This window comes from Anolis carolinensis, chromosome 2 (assembly GCF_035594765.1).
Source record: "Anolis carolinensis isolate JA03-04 chromosome 2, rAnoCar3.1.pri, whole genome shotgun sequence".
Classification (NCBI taxonomy): Eukaryota; Metazoa; Chordata; class Lepidosauria; order Squamata; family Dactyloidae; genus Anolis; species Anolis carolinensis.
In genome coordinates this window covers 281294183-281312486 of record NC_085842.1, presented here as the reverse complement: position 1 = coordinate 281312486, position 18304 = coordinate 281294183, and the positions used below count along the sequence as shown (strand labels likewise).

At 43.5% G+C, this 18304-nt stretch overlaps 1 protein-coding gene across 1 annotated transcript in view; it reads right to left on the bottom strand.

The window, feature by feature from the left end:
* Positions 1 to 18304, bottom strand: part of LOC134295913 (uncharacterized) — a 66643-nt gene that overhangs the window by 36047 nt on the left and 12292 nt on the right. Inside the window, exon 3 of the mRNA XM_062969414.1 lies at positions 840 to 924. Coding sequence (XP_062825484.1) covers positions 840 to 924 — 85 coding nt within the window. The remainder of the gene's footprint in view (positions 1 to 839; positions 925 to 18304) is intronic.

Genomic DNA, 18304 nt, shown 5'->3' with positions numbered 1-18304 from the left:
TTTCCAAAGGGGTAACCTATTTGTGTGTGTATCTCAGGGCTTATAAATCGCAATGAAAGGCAAGACCTTCGGTGTGACAGGAGTCTTTCAGTGTTAAGCTCGCCTCTCTTCCTTGGAAGAGGTGGGATGCTGAGCCTCTAATTATGACAACGGGTTGAGCAACCACACTAGAATGAATGCACTTCGGCAGCACTTAATTCCATGGGATCGTGGGGATTGTAATTTTACCAGGGCTTTAACCTTCTCTGCCGAATAATGCTGATACAACTCTCACGATTCCATAGCTTTGAGCCATAGCAGTTAAAGTGGTGGCAAACGGCAGTCATTCTGCAGTGTAGCTGTACCCAGTGAGCGTTTATAGGAAAGAAAGAGGGGGCGCAACCATGCAAACCAAAGCGCCCCCCCCCCTCCTTTACCTAAAGAAGCGCGTCAAGGACACGGAGGCCTGCAGTTGTTGTTCCTCCAGACCTGCAGCGCCAAACCACTTTGGATTCCAATTTAGTTTCAGTACTGGTATTCCTTTTCAAAGGGGGGGGGGGGCTTGGTAAATACAAAGTAAATCTATAATACCAGTTCGATACTGATAAAATGCAAAGCAGGACAAGTGAGTTCCCCTTCCTCCCCTCCCCGTTCAATCTACTTACTGGGGCACCTTTGATTACTGCCCCTTTCCATTCTTTCTTTCACTCGCCTCCCTCAGCGGCTTAACAAGGATCATATAGAGCTGATCCGGGAGCCTCTTAAAAGTAAGTGGTCAGTGTAGATGTGCTCTCAGCTCAGAGGAAGGCAATGGCAACCTCGTTGAACAAATCTTGCCAAGAATACCGTGATGGGCTCACCTGAAAGTGGGTGCGAGTCGCAAGCGACTTGAAGGCACACAGCGACCACGAACCTCTTCCATCGGGATGTGGATCCGCTCCAATCCTGAAAGGGACTCATGCCATTGATCAAGCTATTGGGCAGCTCTTTGTGGAGGTATCAGAATCAAACCAGCACAAGAGAAACATGTTTGAACTGCAATGCCTTTGAGGGGGTCAAGGCAGGGCTGGGTTATGTGTGTGGTTTCTGGCTGGCCCGATGACCCCAAAGTAGAGGACAAAAAGGAGGAAATAATAAAGTAGGTGGCAGTGCCTTCTCAGCCTTACCGCGATTGCCAGCACACAATTTTCGCAGATCACTGAATGCCTATGGTGCAGTGAAGGCCTCAGTTCTGGCAAAGGAGTCTCTCGCATCTCCTATGCAATGGAGGATGATACCACAAGCCTCTGGCTTTGTCTTCCCAAAGAAAGGGCAGAAGAAAACAGGGACTCGTGTCTTGCACACCCAAGGCTTGTATTAATACGGTTATGGTGTCTAGATCGAGGGAAATCATAGTCTTCTGCTTTGGTCAGACCTCACCCGAAATCTCGTGTCCAGTTCTGGGCACCGCAATTCAAGCTGGAAAATGTCCAGAGAAGGGAGATCAAAATGATCAAAGGTTTGAAAACCAACACTGGGCATGTTTATCTTGGAGAAGAGAAGGCTGAGAGGGAGAATCACAGCCATGTTCGCAATATTTGAAAAGATGGCACATTGAGGAGGGGCGACCTCCTTTCTGCTGCGCTAGAAACCAGAAGAGCAATGGATTCAAATGGCAAGAACAGAGAGCCCACCTAAACATTGGGCAGAACTTCCTGACAGTGGAATATTCTGCCTCGGTGTGTGGAGGTGTCTCCTTCCCTGGAGGTCCATCTGTAGGGAGTGCGTTGATTATATTTTTTCTGCATGGTAGTGGATTGGACTGGATGGCCCCTGGGATGTCTTTCAACGCTATGATTCTACCATTCTAGGCAGTTAGCTAAGTTAGACTTTCTAGATTATCCAAACCCTGGATGCTTTGAGCCAGCGTCGTGTGCAGCCCTATAGGGTCGCCATAGGTCAGAAATTATTTGAAGGCACTCAACAAGTGAGTATCCATATTTGCGGTGACCTCATGTACCAATGACCCCTCATTATCATATGGGGGGTGCAGCAAAGTACTACTTACTCCTTTGACATTGTCCCTTGACATAGAAGGGAAAAGTAGTACTTTGCTGCACCCCCCATGTGATAATGAGGGGTCATTGGTACATGAGGTCACCGCAAATATGGATACTCACTTGTTGAGTGCCTTCAAATAATTTCTGACCTATGGCGACCCTATAAGGCTGCACACGACGCTGGCTTAAAGCATCCAGGGTTTGGATAACCTAGAAAGTCTAACTAAGCTAACTGCACAGGAAATCCTGGAAACATTTTGAAGCCCGGATGGTGATGGCACAAACCACAGAGTATTGATGGTCATTAAGGGCTTTCTTTTGCTTGGTTTTCAAACTGGTTTAGCACGCTTTTGTGGTAGTTTTCGAACTGTATGAAGTGGTCAGGGTAGACGGAAGTGTTGGGGAATCTGAACTGTTGGGGTGATGATTCAGCCATAAATATAGCAGAGTACCAGAAGTCAACTTCATAACCAGCAGAAATTTGGCGTGGTGAGCTAGGACAAGTTTCCATTAGTTAGGATAGTTTAGGATTGCAGAATCAGATTTTTCCCCTCTCTAGGCAAAATGTAGCTGCATGGACCTTTTTGACTTTTTACCCCTTTACCTTTCTTTAGAAGATGAGGTTTGGTCAGCTAGTTGGCTCCAAGACCTTTTCTATCAAGAATGTATTTATTTTACTTCAATATATATTTTTGAACCTGAAGTTCTGACTCTGCAATCCTAAACCATCCTGAGGAATGGAAACTTATCCCAGCTCGCCACACTAAGATTCTGCTGGTTATGAAGTTGACTTCTGGTAGTAAGGTAAAGGTTGTTCCCTGACGTTAAGTCCAGTCATGTCTGACTCTGGGGGTTGGTGCTCATCTTCATTTCTAAGCCGAAGAGCCAGCGTTGTCCGTAGACACCTCCAAGGTCATGTGGCCTGCATGACTGCATGGAGCGCCGTTACCTTCCCGCCGGAGCGGTACCTATTGATCTACTCACATTGGCATATTTTCGAACTGCTAGGTTGGCAGAAGCTAGAGCTAACAGTGGGTGCGCACTCCGCTCCCGGGATTTGAACCTGCGACCTTTCGGTCTGCAAGTTCAGCAGCTCAGTGCTTTAAAACACTTCGCCACCGGGGCTCCTTGACTTCTGGTACTCTGGTATAAAAGGTGGAATCAGCCCAACTGAGGGTTATTTTGAACCTAACAGCTCAAATTCCCCCACACATAAGAAATCCTGGAACCAGTTTGAAACCCGGACGATGATGGCACAAACCACAGAGTATTCGTGGTCAGTAAGGCCTTTCATTTGCTTGCTTTTCAAACTGGCTTTTGTGGGAGTTTTCGAACTGCACGAAATGGTCGGGATAGATGGAAGCCAGGCGGGATTCCTTTCCCAGGCCTATCTACACTGATCACTTGGGTCGGTGTAGAGGCGGATCGCTGGGTTACGGTGCCTATAGATCCTCCCTAACTCTTTCCTGGAGGGGCCTTCTAGTTCCCCCTCCCAGAGTTCACCCAGCTTAATTCCCTTTAGCTTCCCAAATCGGACAAGCCCGGTATTGAAAACCAGATTAGAGCACAAGCGTGCGCGGGAAACCACTGGCTTGACATTTTGACCTTGGGCTTTCGGAGGAGAGGGAGGAGGCCAAAGGGGCTCCTCCAAGCCCCCCCCGCCGCCGGCTGCGGCCTCGGGCCTCGCCCTGTTGCTCTCCCTCCGGATGCCTGCCTTCGGAGCCGCAGGTCAAGGCCAATGAACTGAGGAAGGCCGGCAATTGACCCCGCCGCCCCGCCCCGCCGCCCGCCAAAGCCCTTCGAGGCCTCGGCGCTGTGATGGATTCCCCCTTAATAGCCGCCCCCCCCCCTCCGCCCCGCCGGCTGCCTGGGAAACAGAAGGGCCCAGGCAAAGAAAGCCACACCAGCCAGGGCCTTCGGGCGGACAAGAGGATCGGCGAGGAGCAGGGTCCCATCTACGCTGACCTTTCAATGGAGTTGAAACTAGTTTCAAACTGCTGCGGCCAGACAACAAATTCCCACAAAAGCACTTGAAAGAAAGCCCTTCCTGAGCACCAGTGCTCTGTGGTTTGTGTACTCCAGGCATGTGCAAACTTAGCCTTCCAGGTGTTTTGGACTCCAACTCCCACCATTCCTAACAGCTTCAGGCCCTTTCCTTTCCCCCCTCAGCCGCTTAAGCGCTTAAGCGGCTGAGGGGGAAAAGGAAAGGGCCTGAAGCTGTTAGGAATGGTGGGAGTTGGAGTCCAAAACACCTGGAAGGCTAAGTTTGCCCATGCCTCCTGTAAGCAATCACCATCCGGACCTCAAACTCGATTCAGGATTTCCTAGGCAATAATTTGCACAGCGAAACCACTTTTTTGACATGGCATTATGAAATCGTCAGTATAGACGTGCCCAGGGTGTGTACCTACCTTGGTGTGCCTTCAAACCTCCTGTCAACTTATGGCAAACCCTGCATTTCATAGGATTTCTTAGGCAAGGAATACTCAGAAGTGAACTTTGCAGTTGCTTCCTCTCAAATATAGGCTACAGCACATTCCCTGGCAGTCAGCCTCCCACCCAATAATTGATTTATTAACTTCATTTTATCCTGCTTTTCTCCCGCTATAGGGACTCAAAAGCGGCTAACAGTACACACGACACAAAACAATTAAAAGAGGACAAATGCATTACCATATGCACATTAAAAACCCCAGATCAAATCTTTCATATCATGGAACATTAAAATATTACAATATACTTAAAATCTACACTCACACTATCCCCTGCATTTCACCTGTCTTGGGGCCCTTTCACACAGCCATATAACCCAGAATATCAAGGCAGGAAATCCCACAATATCTGCTTTGAACTGGAATATGTGGCAGTGTGGACTAGGGACCCTTCCAGACAGCACTATATCCCAGAATATCAAGGCAGAAAACTCCACATTATCTGAATGTGGACTCAGATAACCCAGTTCAAAGCAGATATTGTGGGTTTTTCTGTCTTGCTATTCTGGGTTTTATGGTTGTGTGGAAGGGTCCTGGAAAAGGCAAGCAGGGGTGGGGGCATTCTGGTCTCTCTGGGGAGAGGGGATTCCAGAGTCTGGGAGCAGCCACCAAAAAGGCCTCCTCCCTTCTTTTCACCAAATGAGCTTGAGAAGGTGTTGGGACAGAAAGAAGAACATCCCCAAGTGATGGTAGATTTCTAAGGGCTCCTCCACACGGCCTTATATCCCAGAATATCAAGGCAGAAAATCCCTCTGGGTTATCTAGGTTATCTGAGTCCACACTCAGATAATGTGGGATTTTCTGCCTTGATATTCTGGGATATAGGGCTGTGTGGAAGAGGCCTAACAAGCTCATGCAGAATCTAACCAGGGCTGACCCTGCTTAGCTTCCAATACCAGGCAGAATCTGGAGCCAAGGGGAGAGGCAGAAGAGAACATCCCCTCTTCAAAGGAGAAGAAATCCTCAAGACCAAGCCGATCCTCGTCCTAAAGGACAGATAAAGGACAACCCCCCTTCCCCTCAAAAATGGTCTTTCCTCCGCCCAGTCCGAAGAAATCACCCCCACCCATAAATATACCAATCTCCCTACCTCCCCTCGCGCTTCATTAAGTTTCCTTTGGTTCATATTTGGTCGTTCAAAATCTCACTCCAAGGAGCGACCTTATTTTCAGAAGTTACTCCCTTCTACGACTTCAATTGATGCTGCTGGAAATGCGTCTGTTTTAATGAAATCCGGCATTTTATCGGACCCCCCCCCCCCTTTAAAAAGACAGAACGCACAAATATGTTGTCAGGCTTCAAACACTAATTAAATACGACCAGTTCTGTTTATGGGTCGATTAAAACAAACAGACGACCTAGAGTCGAAATGTCATTGTGGAGGCCCCGCTGGCTTCCATACATAGATGGGCAAATGGGAATCAAGCCCACCTGAGGCCTAGACAGAGAGCTGGTGTTTTATATGTTCGAAGAACACCCGACAGGATGGAGATCTCACTTACTTTAGAGTATCCAAACTTGGTCAATTTGTGAGTATTTTTTGAAAGGTGAGGGCGGGTTTCAAAAGGTACAAGGAAAGCTTCCTCTCTTCTATTGACACACCCACCCTCTCCAGTCCTTCATCTGCTTTATACACAAACTGAAATTAAAAAAAAAAACGCTCCCAAAGTTAACAAGAAGGATAGAACTGTACCTTGGTTACTCTCAGGCGTTCCTCTCCCGTTTTGTGAAGGAGGACGGAGGATTTGTTTGGTGGCATTGGGAAATAAGTGTGCGTGTTTTTCCCCCCCTTTCTCTTTGTTCTACACAAACCCGGCCTTTCCAGCGCGCCGAGGAACGTCGCTTGATAGACTACAGCGTTAATTAATACTGTGCTAATTTGGGTTAAGAGAGAAGGGAGGGAAGGAAAGGGGGCCTCGGGGCCGGGAGACTGTGATGGGACAGTGACCTCTAGTGGCCAAATGGCGACATGCAGGGAATGCGAATCCTTGCCAAAGGGAGGAGAGAAGAAACCGAACTGTTCATTGCTTCCTAGCAGCTCATAAACTTTGCTTTCCGGAGATCTAGTGGCTGCGATCCAGCCTCGAAAGGGACCCACTACTCCTTAGCATTGATTTTTAGGATTTTTGACAGCTGGGCTGGAGGGAAGCATGTGATCAATCCAGGCAACTGACCAAATTAGGAAAATTCACCTCAATGGGAACGTGAGCGAAATGGACTGCAGTTTGAGCCCCGAATTAGTCTTAATGTACAATTATATGCTTCGGGAAGGAGGCAGCCGGTTAAAGGGTAGATAGGGATATAGTCAGCTATCCGCACAGGCCAAGACTAGACTCTTTCGAATATAATATTTTTGTTGTCATTGTAAACTATGATTCTCATTCCCTGGAAGCAAGTCCCACTAACACTGCTGTGCTTCCTACCAGCCAACCTCACGCTTTTTAACTTGACCCTCTGATTCCAGGCGGGAAATGTAGTGCTTAGAAACAATTCCGACTTTTTACCCTGCCTCTAACCTGGTCCTTTCTACGTGTAAAATGAATGCAGTTTCACACCACTTTCATTGGCTCAATGCTATGGACTCGTGGGAGTTGTAGTTTTCTGAGGCACCGGCACTATTTGGCCGAGAAGGCTCAAGGCCTTGTAGAACTGCTCCCATTAGTTCCATATAACTGAGCCGAACGGTGCCGAACTGCATTCATTCCACCGTGTAAACGCACCCCCAAGTAAATGGGAAACGGCCTGACTGAAGCTAGAAGGACTTACTGCCGAGTAGTAATGACAAAAGACAGGAGTGTGTGCTTCTCAGGGTAAACGGCTTGAGAAGGGATAGCCTTGATCCTCTTAGTGGAGTTTTTTTTATATGTTTTATTTATTCAAGTAGATATACATTTATAAGTGTTTGTTGCGTCAAGTGCAATAGTTCCCAGCTATTAGTGTTCCATAATCATTTCTCAGATAATATATTTTCCTGGAGTGGAGTTTTGGCAGTAGTTCAGACTTTTTCAGCCCAGGTCTCCTTGACTTCTAAGCAATGTGTTATCGAAGGCTCTCATGGCCCAAATCACTGGCTCGCTGGGAGTTTAGGTCATGTTCCAGAAGTATTTTCTCCTGACATTTCGCCCACATCTATAGCAGGCATCTTCAGAGGTTGTGAGGTTTGCTGGAAACTAGGCAAGTGGGGTTTATATATATGTGGAATGTCCAGGGTGGGAGAAATAACTCTTGTCTGTTGGAGGCAAGGAATGTTGCACTTGGAGGAATGTTGCACTTGGTAACCTTGATTAGCATTGAATAGCTTGGCAGCTTCAAAGCCTAGCTGTTTCCTGCCTGGGGGGAATCCTTTGTTGGGAGGTGTTAACTGGCCGATTGTTTTTTGTCTGGAATTCCTTTGTTTTTTAGTGTTGTTCTTTATTTACTATCCTGATTTTGGAGCAGTTTTTTTTTAGTACTGGTAGCCAGATTTTGTTCTTTTTCATGGTTTTCGCCTTTCTGTTGAAACTGTCCCCATGCTTGTGGATTTCCATGGCTTCTTTGTGTAGTCTGACATGGTGGTTGTTAGAGTGGTCGGTCCAGCATGCCTGTGTTCTCAAATAATATGCTGTGTCCAGGTTGGTTCATCAAGTGCTCTGCTTGTTTTAATGCTCTGTGGGAGCTTATATACTGTGATACATGACCATAAAGTTGCAAAAAACCTTAGGAGCCCAAAGGAAGGCTCACCCCAAGGATTTTCAATAAATGGATTGTTTCAATTCAATGGATTAATTCAATTCAATAAAATCTCTACCGGGGAATAAGTCCCCAGCTCTTGCTTTTACACAGAGCTGCATGGAATTGGGTTGTAAACTCTAGGGGTTGTCCAGGACGCCTTTTTACCTGTCACCTTGAAATCCATAGCACTATATGGAGGCAATCTCGATCAGGTTTTCCTATTTGTCTTCAGGCGCATCAACACTAGAATGAATGTAGTTTGACACCACTTCAACTGTAAGGGCTAAAATACTTCGGAATCCTGGGTTATGTAGCATCTTTGACAGAGAAGGCGAAACTATTCACTCCCCGATTCCGTAGCACTGAGCCATAGTAGTGAAAAGTGGTGTCAATTTGCACTCTGTTTAGGAGAAGTATTTCCAACTAAAAAATTCACTGGATTCTCAAAGAGATTGTCAGCGAAGACAATCTTATACGATCCTATCTAGAAAAAGGTGGTTTCTAGGATCACTTAACCAAATAAATAGGTGTTAAGTGCTTCCGGCTTCCACATAAACAAGTTTTAACCATATTCTCCGCGGTTTTTATATTTTGTCTTGTCGAAGACTTTCATAGCTGGAATCACTGGGCTGCTGTGAGTTTTCCGGGCTGTATGACCATGCTCTAGAAGCATTCTCTCCTGACGTTTCGCCCACATCTATGGCAGGCAACCTCAAAGGTTGTGAGGTACATTGGAAACTAGGCAAGGGAGGTTTATATATCTGTGGAAGGTCATGAAAGCCTTCGACAATATATTGCGGGGTCTTTTGGGGGCTGGAGATCGTGAGATCTGCTGGAAACTGCAGACTTATTCAACCAGAAAAGTCAGTCATAGCAGAACACTTGATGAACCAACCTGGACACAGTATATTATTTGAGAACACATAAATGTTGGACCACTCTCACAACCATCATGTCAGACTACACAGAGAATCCACTGAAATACATAAGCATGTGAACAATTTCAACAGAAAGGAGGAAACAACGAAAATGAACAAAATCTGACTACCACTATTAAAAACTCTAAAATCAGGACAGTAAAGAACAACACTCAGAAAACAGGGGAATTCCAAACAGAAAACAATCGGCCAGCTAACACCTCCTACCAAAAGATTCCCCCAGGTACTAAGCAGTCAGTCCTTGAAGCTGCAAGGTCATTAAATGCTAATCAAGGTGGCCAATTGCTACATTAACACTTGCCTCAGGAAGACAAGAGTTCTTTTCCCCCACCCTGAACATTACATAGATATATAAACCCCACTTGCCTAGTTTCCAACACCTCACAACCTCTGAGGATGCCTGCCATAGATGTGGGCGAAACTTCAGGAGAGAATGCATACGGAACATAGCCATACAGCCCGAAAAACTCACAGTAATCTTTTTACTTTCTTTCACCGAAACTAACGCGGCTTTTAAAAGTTGTAGAGGTCGTGATTATTTCCATTCGTGTTTCTCAGAAAGACGAGTTTCTTTCCTAATTTTGGTGGGATGGGATTGAGGTTTTTGGGAAACAGAGCTACGTCTCCAAGTGGAATGAATTCCAATCGCTGGCAGGATTTAGAAAAATTTACTTTTGGCCGACAACTCCCAGAATCTTTTCGAGTATTTCCCCTAACTAACTCTATGAAACCGCTCCTTCGTTTCTGGACTCACCATCGTCTTTTTAAAATGTGTCAAAATTAGATGACTGAAGTAGGGAAATGAAACTGAACGGCGGAAGAAAGGCTACAAAGATAAGCTCACGAGAAATGAAGACCCTCGAGGGTTTCCTTTCTCCCTCTCAAGTCCTAGATGACCACAGTTAGTTATTTCAAATTTGGGACGGGTGGCTGACATGTTAACATTTCATCCCATTTCTTAATAATTGCGGCACCCCAGAGATGCGAAGTATTTTTCCTTTTTTTTTTTTTAACCTTCAACTGGTTTGACTTTTCCCCTCGTCTCTCTCTCTCTCTCTCTCTCTCGCTCCATTCCCCTGCCTTCCCTTTCTTTTGCTTTCTTTTCCTCGCAAATACCCTCTGAACTGATCAATCTACAAAAATATGGTGGCGGCAGGGCAGTTGAAGTGATTTTAAACTGCATTAATTCGACAGTGGAGCCCTGTGATATCACATATCGGGAATGATGCGCCTGGAATATAGAAGAAAGCTCAATAGAATGCAAAAATACAAACAAATAAAAAATCAGCAATATAGAAGAAAGCTCAGTGTATTGTCGGTAAACTGGAACTTTTTCAAAGGGACATTTTCCCCTAGAGAATGGCTTCCCTGTGTAGTCTGACATGGTAGTTGTTGGAGTGGTCCAGCATTTCTGTGTTCTCAAATAATATGCTGTGTCCAGGTTGGTTCATCAAGTGCTCTGATGTGGCTGACTTTCCTGGCTGAATCAGACTGCAGTGCCTTTCATGTTAGTGTCTGGGCTGCAGAGAAGCCATTGAAATCCACAAGCATGTGGACAATTTCGACAGAAAGAAAGAAACAATGGAAATGAACAAAATCTGGCTGCCAGTATTTTAAAAACCTACAAAAATCAATACAGTAAATAAAGAACGACACTCAGAAGACAGGGGAATTCCAGACAAAAAAAACCCCCTAAAAAAACAATCAGAGCCAGTTAACACCTCCCAACAAAGGATTCCCCCAGGCAGGAAATAGCCAGACTTTGAAGCTGCCAGGCTATTCAATGCTAATCAAGCTGGCCAGTTGCTACAGTCACACTTGCCTCAGGCGGACAAGAGTTCTTTCTCCCATCCTAAATATTCCACAGATATATAAACCCTACTTGCCTAGTTTCCAATACCTCACAACCTCTAAGGATGTCTGCCATAGATGTGGGAGAAATGTCAGGAGAGAATGCTTCTGGAACATAGCCTTTCAGCCTGGAAAATTCACAGCAACCTAATGATTCCGGCCATGAAAGCCTTCAGCAACACAAGGATGAGATTGCTGGCCAAGGGAGACATCCGTCCAGTCAAAAAACTGGTGGACTTTGTTTTTGCCCCCTAAACCCAGACAGACTTCTAGATCCTCTAGTTCTCATTAGCATGCAGAGGGATACTGAAATGAGCCATGAGAGAGCCACTTGGGGTGTCTACACTGTAGAATTTATGAAGTTTGACTTCCCCTTCAGTGCCCTGGCTAAATGCTATGGAATCATGGGAATTAAAGTTTTACAAGGTCTTTTGCCTTGACACTATATTAACTGCCATGGTTCAATGTTCTGGAATTCTGATATTTGCATTTTTGTGAGAAATTTTCCTGTCTCTGCCAGACAACTCTAGTGCTAAATCACACTACAAAATCCAGGACTCTATAGTTAAAGTGGTATCAAATTGCTATAATTTTGCAGTCTGGGTGGTCTGAGAGTGTGTAATACTTATTAACTCTTAAATTGCAGTGTCTGGCTCAGAAAGATGAAGGCAGAATGAGAAGGAAAAATATTCCTTGTGGAAATTTGAACCCCTTGAGATCAAATTTCAGTCTATCCAGATTTCTATCCTATGCCCAACCTAATGGGGTAGAACCCAGAAAGCCGTGAAGGGACCCCAAACTCAGAAGAAGACTGAGCTCCTGGAATCATAAGAATTGAAGTAGGCATCAAAACCTTAAGCCAGTGGTTCCCAAACTTATTTGGCCTACCACCCCCTTTCCAGAAAAAATATTACTCAGCACCCCCTGGAAATTATTTTCAAAATTTTTTTAAATAGAAATTAAACAGAAAGATATATGTATTTATGTTTCTACCTTTTTCATAAAATATAATAAAGAAAGGTGTAAATTAGAAACACTGAAGTTTGAAATTATGAAACTATGTTTTGAACTCAGAATACAGTTATTCATCGCCTCCAAATGCACCTGTGGCCATCACCGCCCCCCTGGATCACTGCAGCGCCCACCAGGGGGCGGTAGCACCCACTTTGGAAATCACTGCCTTAAGCAGAGAAGATGAAAGATCTTGTAAAACCACAACTTCCATGATTGCATCGTATTGAGCCATGGCAGGTAAAATGGTATCAAACTGCATTAATTCTACAATATAGATGCATCCATAGTCCAATGCACAAACCACTACATCATGTTGGACCTGATATATGCTAACATCCCCCCCAGACCCCACATATGTGTACTTAGAGACTAAAGCTGATAGAATGCTTATCTCATAGGAAATGGCCATAGGACCTCTCTCTGAGAGATGGAGGGATTGGTGCCCAATCAAATGGCTAGCACTCCCCATCATTTTTGGGGATTCATGGTCAGGAAGTCTGGGTGCAGCAATGAACAACATCAGATGGACACTGGGAGTCCGTTCATACTACATTAAAGGTAGCTCTATTATTTCCCTTTAATTGCCATGGTTCCATCTTATGGGATCCTGAGATTTGAAGAATTTTCAGTCAGAGAGCTCTAGTGCCTCCACAAACTACAAATCCTGAGGCTTTCATAGAATTCAGCAATGGTGGTTGAAGTGGAATAACCTCGTCGTCGTCGTCGTCTCACTCGCCCAGTCATTTTGGACTCTTCGTGACTTCATGGACCAGTCCACGCCAGAGCTCCCTGTCGGCCATCTCCGCCCCCAGTTCCTTTAAGGTCAAGCCAGTCACTTCAAGGATACCATCCAACCATCTTGCCCTTGGTCGGCCTCTCTTCCTTTTTCCTTCCATTTTCCCTAGCATCGTGATCTTCTCCAAGCTTTCCTGTCTTCTCATGATGTGGCCAAAATACTTAAGCTTTGCCTCTAATATCCTTCCCTTCAGTGAGCAGCCGGGCATTATTTCCTGGAAGATGGACTGGTTGGATCTTCTTGCGGTCCAAGGCACTCTCAGGATTTTCCTCCAACACCAGAGTTCAAAAGCATCTATCTTTCTTTGCTCAGCCTTCCTTATGGTCCAGCTCTCGCAGTCATAGGTTACTATGGGGAATACCATTGCTTTGACTATGCGGACCTTCGTTGCCAGTGTGATGTCTCTACTCTTCACTATATTGTTAAGGTTGGCCATTGCTCTCCTCCCAAGAAGGAGACGTCTTCTGATTTCCTGGCTGCAGTCTGCATCTGCAGTGATCTTCACACCTAGAAATATAAAGTCTGTCACTGCCTCCACGTTTTCTCCCTCTAGTGGAATAACAGTTAACATATTTGAAAGCTTACAGTTTAGCAGGGTGGGGTTATTGATATATAGACTCTACACTGTATTTCGTGTACTGGGTCTTTTGTGGAAAGTCAGAGACCCTGAAACTGTGTATGTGTGGAGAGACATTTGGCATTCCTTAGTATAGGGTGAAACTCACCAAGGCCTGATATTTCCCTCTTTGTATTTTGGACCACATCCCTATGCACCGGCTGTGCTGGCTCGTTGTAGGAATGGGACTGATGGCAACTGAAGTCCAAAATATCTGGAGGGCATCATGTCAAAGAAGCCAGCTCAAAACATTTGAAATTACAGAGGCCCATGCTTTCTGGTAAAAGATTTCCAACAGCTTCACTTTCTGTGTGCCAATCTTATTTTTACATTAAGAATTAGTTCCAAAATAAGCATATATTCTTATTCTTTATTAAGCTTTTTATTATATATCTATATCATAAGATCTCTGGGAGGCCGACAATAATAAAATAAATAATGATTAAATAATAAACATATTTAAAACATTAAAACAATTTCTGGATACAAGTTTGGATAAAATAATCAGGCCTGAAAGTTTTTAAGAAAAAGCCAAATTTTCAGTTGGTGCCAGAATGAAACTAGCATTGGAATCAATTAAGCTTCCAGAGGCATTTTGCAATCGTGCTGTGTTGAATTGCTTTTCATCATTTTTAAGTGCAGACTTAATTTTGTTTCAATATTAATAATTTAATTTTATTGTAATGTGGATCTGTTGTTGTATGTGTAAGCCTTCTTGGTTACCCTCTTTATGGCTATAAATAAAGTAAGCAACAATGACAGTAGCAACCAGGGTGCCACAGCAGAAAAAGTACTCTCACGATGTATTACTCACACTAGTGGGGCACAATGGGGGACTGCTCAAGCAGATATCACTCTTCAGTTGTGCATACATTTGCAAAATTGTTATGCAAAGATAAAACAGTCCTGGTTGAGGGTTTCTGTGGCCTGGTGGTGGTGGTGGTGAACTCTACTACAATGTCCCAAAAATGCTATAGATTCATACTGAAGGAGCTTGAAAATTCCTAAAAGAGGACATTTTGGTTGGATGTAGATAACTGAAACCATGGATACCAATCCCATGGATACAGGGGTCATACTGTATATATTATCACAGAATAGGCAGCAGTTGTGCATCTGTAACTTTAGGTTACGAATCCACAAAACAGGATGCCAGCCCAGTTATTTAGTTCAAGAAACCCCTTTGCTGTGTAGAAAAGTGTTTTTCCTCAGCAGCATATTTCCTTTGAAACAGGAATTATTTTAAAAGCATCTTTTAAAAATCTTCCTGAACAAATTGAGATGGACAGCTTTCTTTTCCATCCAAAGGTTTTAAGGTGATACTCTAACTAATTTATTGTCCAAGGATGCAATTCCCAGTGATTGTTCTCAAATATATAGTTCAGATCATCCTGCTGCTTTGGTGACTCATTTAAGCACTTGCCTTAGGAGAACTGAGTCTGAATCATATTGTTAATGCCAACTAAAGCAGACCCTTTATATCAGTGCAATTTGTGTATGCTGACTCACAACTAGAATAGATCCATTAAATTGATTTAACAGGTTACTCTTAATTCAAATTAATTCAGTATGATTCATTCCATGAAGACTCTTCCATATGACTTACACCAGTTCCAGTAGATTCAGCAGATTAAGCAACTTGTAGTAGTAGCTTCAAAATAGAACTTGGAAAAGTTATCTTTTGGGAGTACAACTCCCAAATATTCCTTAGCTCCTAACCATGTTGAGGAATGCTGGAATTGGAGTTCTAAATAACTATTCAAAATCATGAACCAATTCAACTATCTTCTCTTCTAGTGGCTTTGTAGATGAGGGTCTGTCCCACCCTAGCACTTTTATCAGAGGCTCTTTTAATCTAAAATACCATGGACTGAAGCAGAGAGACTTTCTGCATAGAATGTACAGGCAGTCCCCAAGTTACAAACAAGATAGGTTCTGCAGGTTTGTTCTTAAGTTGAATTTGTATGTACGACAGAACAGGTAATTATTTTAAATTTGAAAAACTTGGCTTGCGGAAACAAGGATTGGTGATAAAGCTTCAGTTGAGACACCTTTTCTCCATGATAAATCTTTCAGAAGTGAATTTTCTTTCCTATAGGTAGATTTCTCTCATTTACAATGATCTCAATCCTGTTCTCAACTATTAAGTCATTTGTAAGTCAGATGTCTGTAACTTGTGCACTTCCTGTACATGTGTCTCATTATTAAGTGATGCCTCTTTCTCACCCCAATTCACAAATACTTCCATTCGGTTCAGTGGTGAAATGGTAGGAGTGTTTCTCTTGACAATTTCGATAGCTAGGGCTCCAAAGAGAGTCCAAAAAATGTAAACACTGGTGGCTATATCACAGAGGAACAGTCCATAGATAAACTGCCAATTTATGAGAATCAACTTATAGCTGGCAAAAAAAGGCTAATATGTCAGATGTTGTCTGGGAAGACTTGATATTACTAGATAAAGGGGATACAGTATATTTTCAAAGACCACTGGCTCAAGGTTCTGGGGATTTCTTTTTCTTTTTTTGTAGCTTGTTATTCTATTATTTAAAAACCTTAGCTGGTGCTTACTAGTTGGGCATAATCTTCCATCACAGATGTATAGTGTTGACTCAAATGTCGTATTATTGAGGTGATACATTTCTTTCATCTCATTATTGTTGTTTATTCATTCAGTTGCTTCTAACTCTTCATGACTTCACAGCAGAGCTACCTGTCAGCCGTCGCTACCCCCAGCTCTTTCAAGGTCAAGCCAGTCCCTTCAAGGATACCATCCATCCACCTTGCCCTTGGTCGGCTCCTGTTCCTTTTTTCTTCCATTTTCCCCAGCATCATTATCTTCTCCAAGCTTTCCTGTCTTCTCATTATGTGGACAAGGTACTTCAGCTTTGCCTCTAATATTCTTCCCTCCAGTGAGCAGTCGGGCATTATTTCCTGGAGTATGGACTAGTTGGATCTTCTTGCAGTCGAAGGCACTCTCAGAATTTTCCTCCAACACCACAGTTCAAAAGCAAGCTTCATTCGCTCAGCCTTCCTTATGGTCCTTCTTTCATCTCAGTTAACTCATTTGAAATGTGGTGCTGGAGAAGAGTTCTATGGGTGTCATGGACTGCAAAAATTACCAATAAATGGGTTGTAGGACATATCAAGCCTGAACTCTTTAGAAGCCAAGATGACTGAACTGATTGTTGTGCTTTGGCTGTATCATGAGAAGACATGGCTCACTAGGAAAGCTAATAGTGCTTAATAAGGGAGGAGGCAGTAGGACAAGAGGAAGTTAGATGGCTAGACTCAATCAAGGAAGCCACAGACCTGAGTCTGCAAGCCCTGAGCAGGGCAACTGATGATAGAGTAACTTGGAAGTCCTTCATTCATGGGGTTGACATAAGTGAAAATTGACTTGACTGCAGACAACAACAGCAACAAAAACAACAACCATTTATCTCATCTGACTGCACTGCTTTATAACAGCGGGTGATTTACAGATACTCTGTTGAAAAATCACATCAGACCAGTTGCCTACACTGCTTGTCTGAAGCATTTTAGAAGAATGGCTAAATTGAATGTGAAACCTGAAGTTGTCATCCAAAAAGAAACTTTTTTGAGCCCTGATCGAGACTTATGGTAGTATTAATCATGTTTGTTTGTATTTATAACTCCATTTAAGCTGTGGCCTTATTTATCCATGTGATAACCTAAATCCAAATGGAGCCCACAGATCCTAGGATTCCTGTCACCCATCATGTACTTTTATTCTCAAAATCCATTCCTGAAGCTGGTACTAGACAAGTGGGCATGCTGATTTCTGGTTCATCCTGATAAGATGTGATAGATATTTTTTGTCAATCACTATATTCAAGCATCAAAATTAAGATGTAAAAAATAAAAACAATACAGATTTATTATCAAGTAAATATTGAATTCTATGTTGATTCCACCCACAACATACTGTAAAACCTCAATTTCAAACAAAATAATGCTTCTCTCGAACCCTTCAACACTATTAGTTCCCACAAAACCCCTTCAGATCTCATCCATTCGCATCTCTCTAACTGGCCTTATTTAATTCTTTTTCCACACAAATGTCTGTTTTTTCATATTTGTTCCCCTCATAGCATTAGATGAGTTGTGAATAGCAGGCTCTATTCAAGCTTGCCCATCTTCTTGTTTCCTAACACACTCTTTCTTTTGGGGTCTGGTTACTTCTTTACTGGCAAGAAATAGATCCCCTCTTTCTTCAAAACACAATAAGACATCTACCATATATTTGCAGGGTATATGTTTCTGGCCAGATACTGGCAATCACAGTTATGATGAATGTCACTAAATTACCAAACGTCTGGTGCCAGAATACCACAGAGTTTTTCTGGAGGAACTAGAGACTTCTAGAGATGCACCTTTGTAAAAAATTGCTAGGTCCTCTAACAGAACTTTATGGTAATTTCTGGTAGAAGTGTACCATAGAACCATAAGGAGCATCTAGAAAATTCCTAGACAGACTATTTTTAATCGGGTGCAAGTAAGTGAAACCATGGGTCTTGCTTTATGTGTTTTTACTTGTGATATGAGTAAATGCTAAACAGGTCTAGAACAAGGCGAGACAAAATGACACCCTTGCATTCCACGTAGGTCCAACAGATTGGAAGTTGAATCCATCTTCAATGACAGCTGGGAATTGGTTTTGCATCCTTTGTTCTCCAAAGCAGTAGCAGTCTAATGGAATGAGGAACTGACCATATAGTATATCTCCCACCCACCCCATTCTCTAATATTTTATCAATTTTTCTACTCCTAGCACTCCTAGCACCCCTTCTATGAGATGACTGCCTTACTCAGTGCTGCCTTAGGCATTATGGAGCCTGTATTCCGCC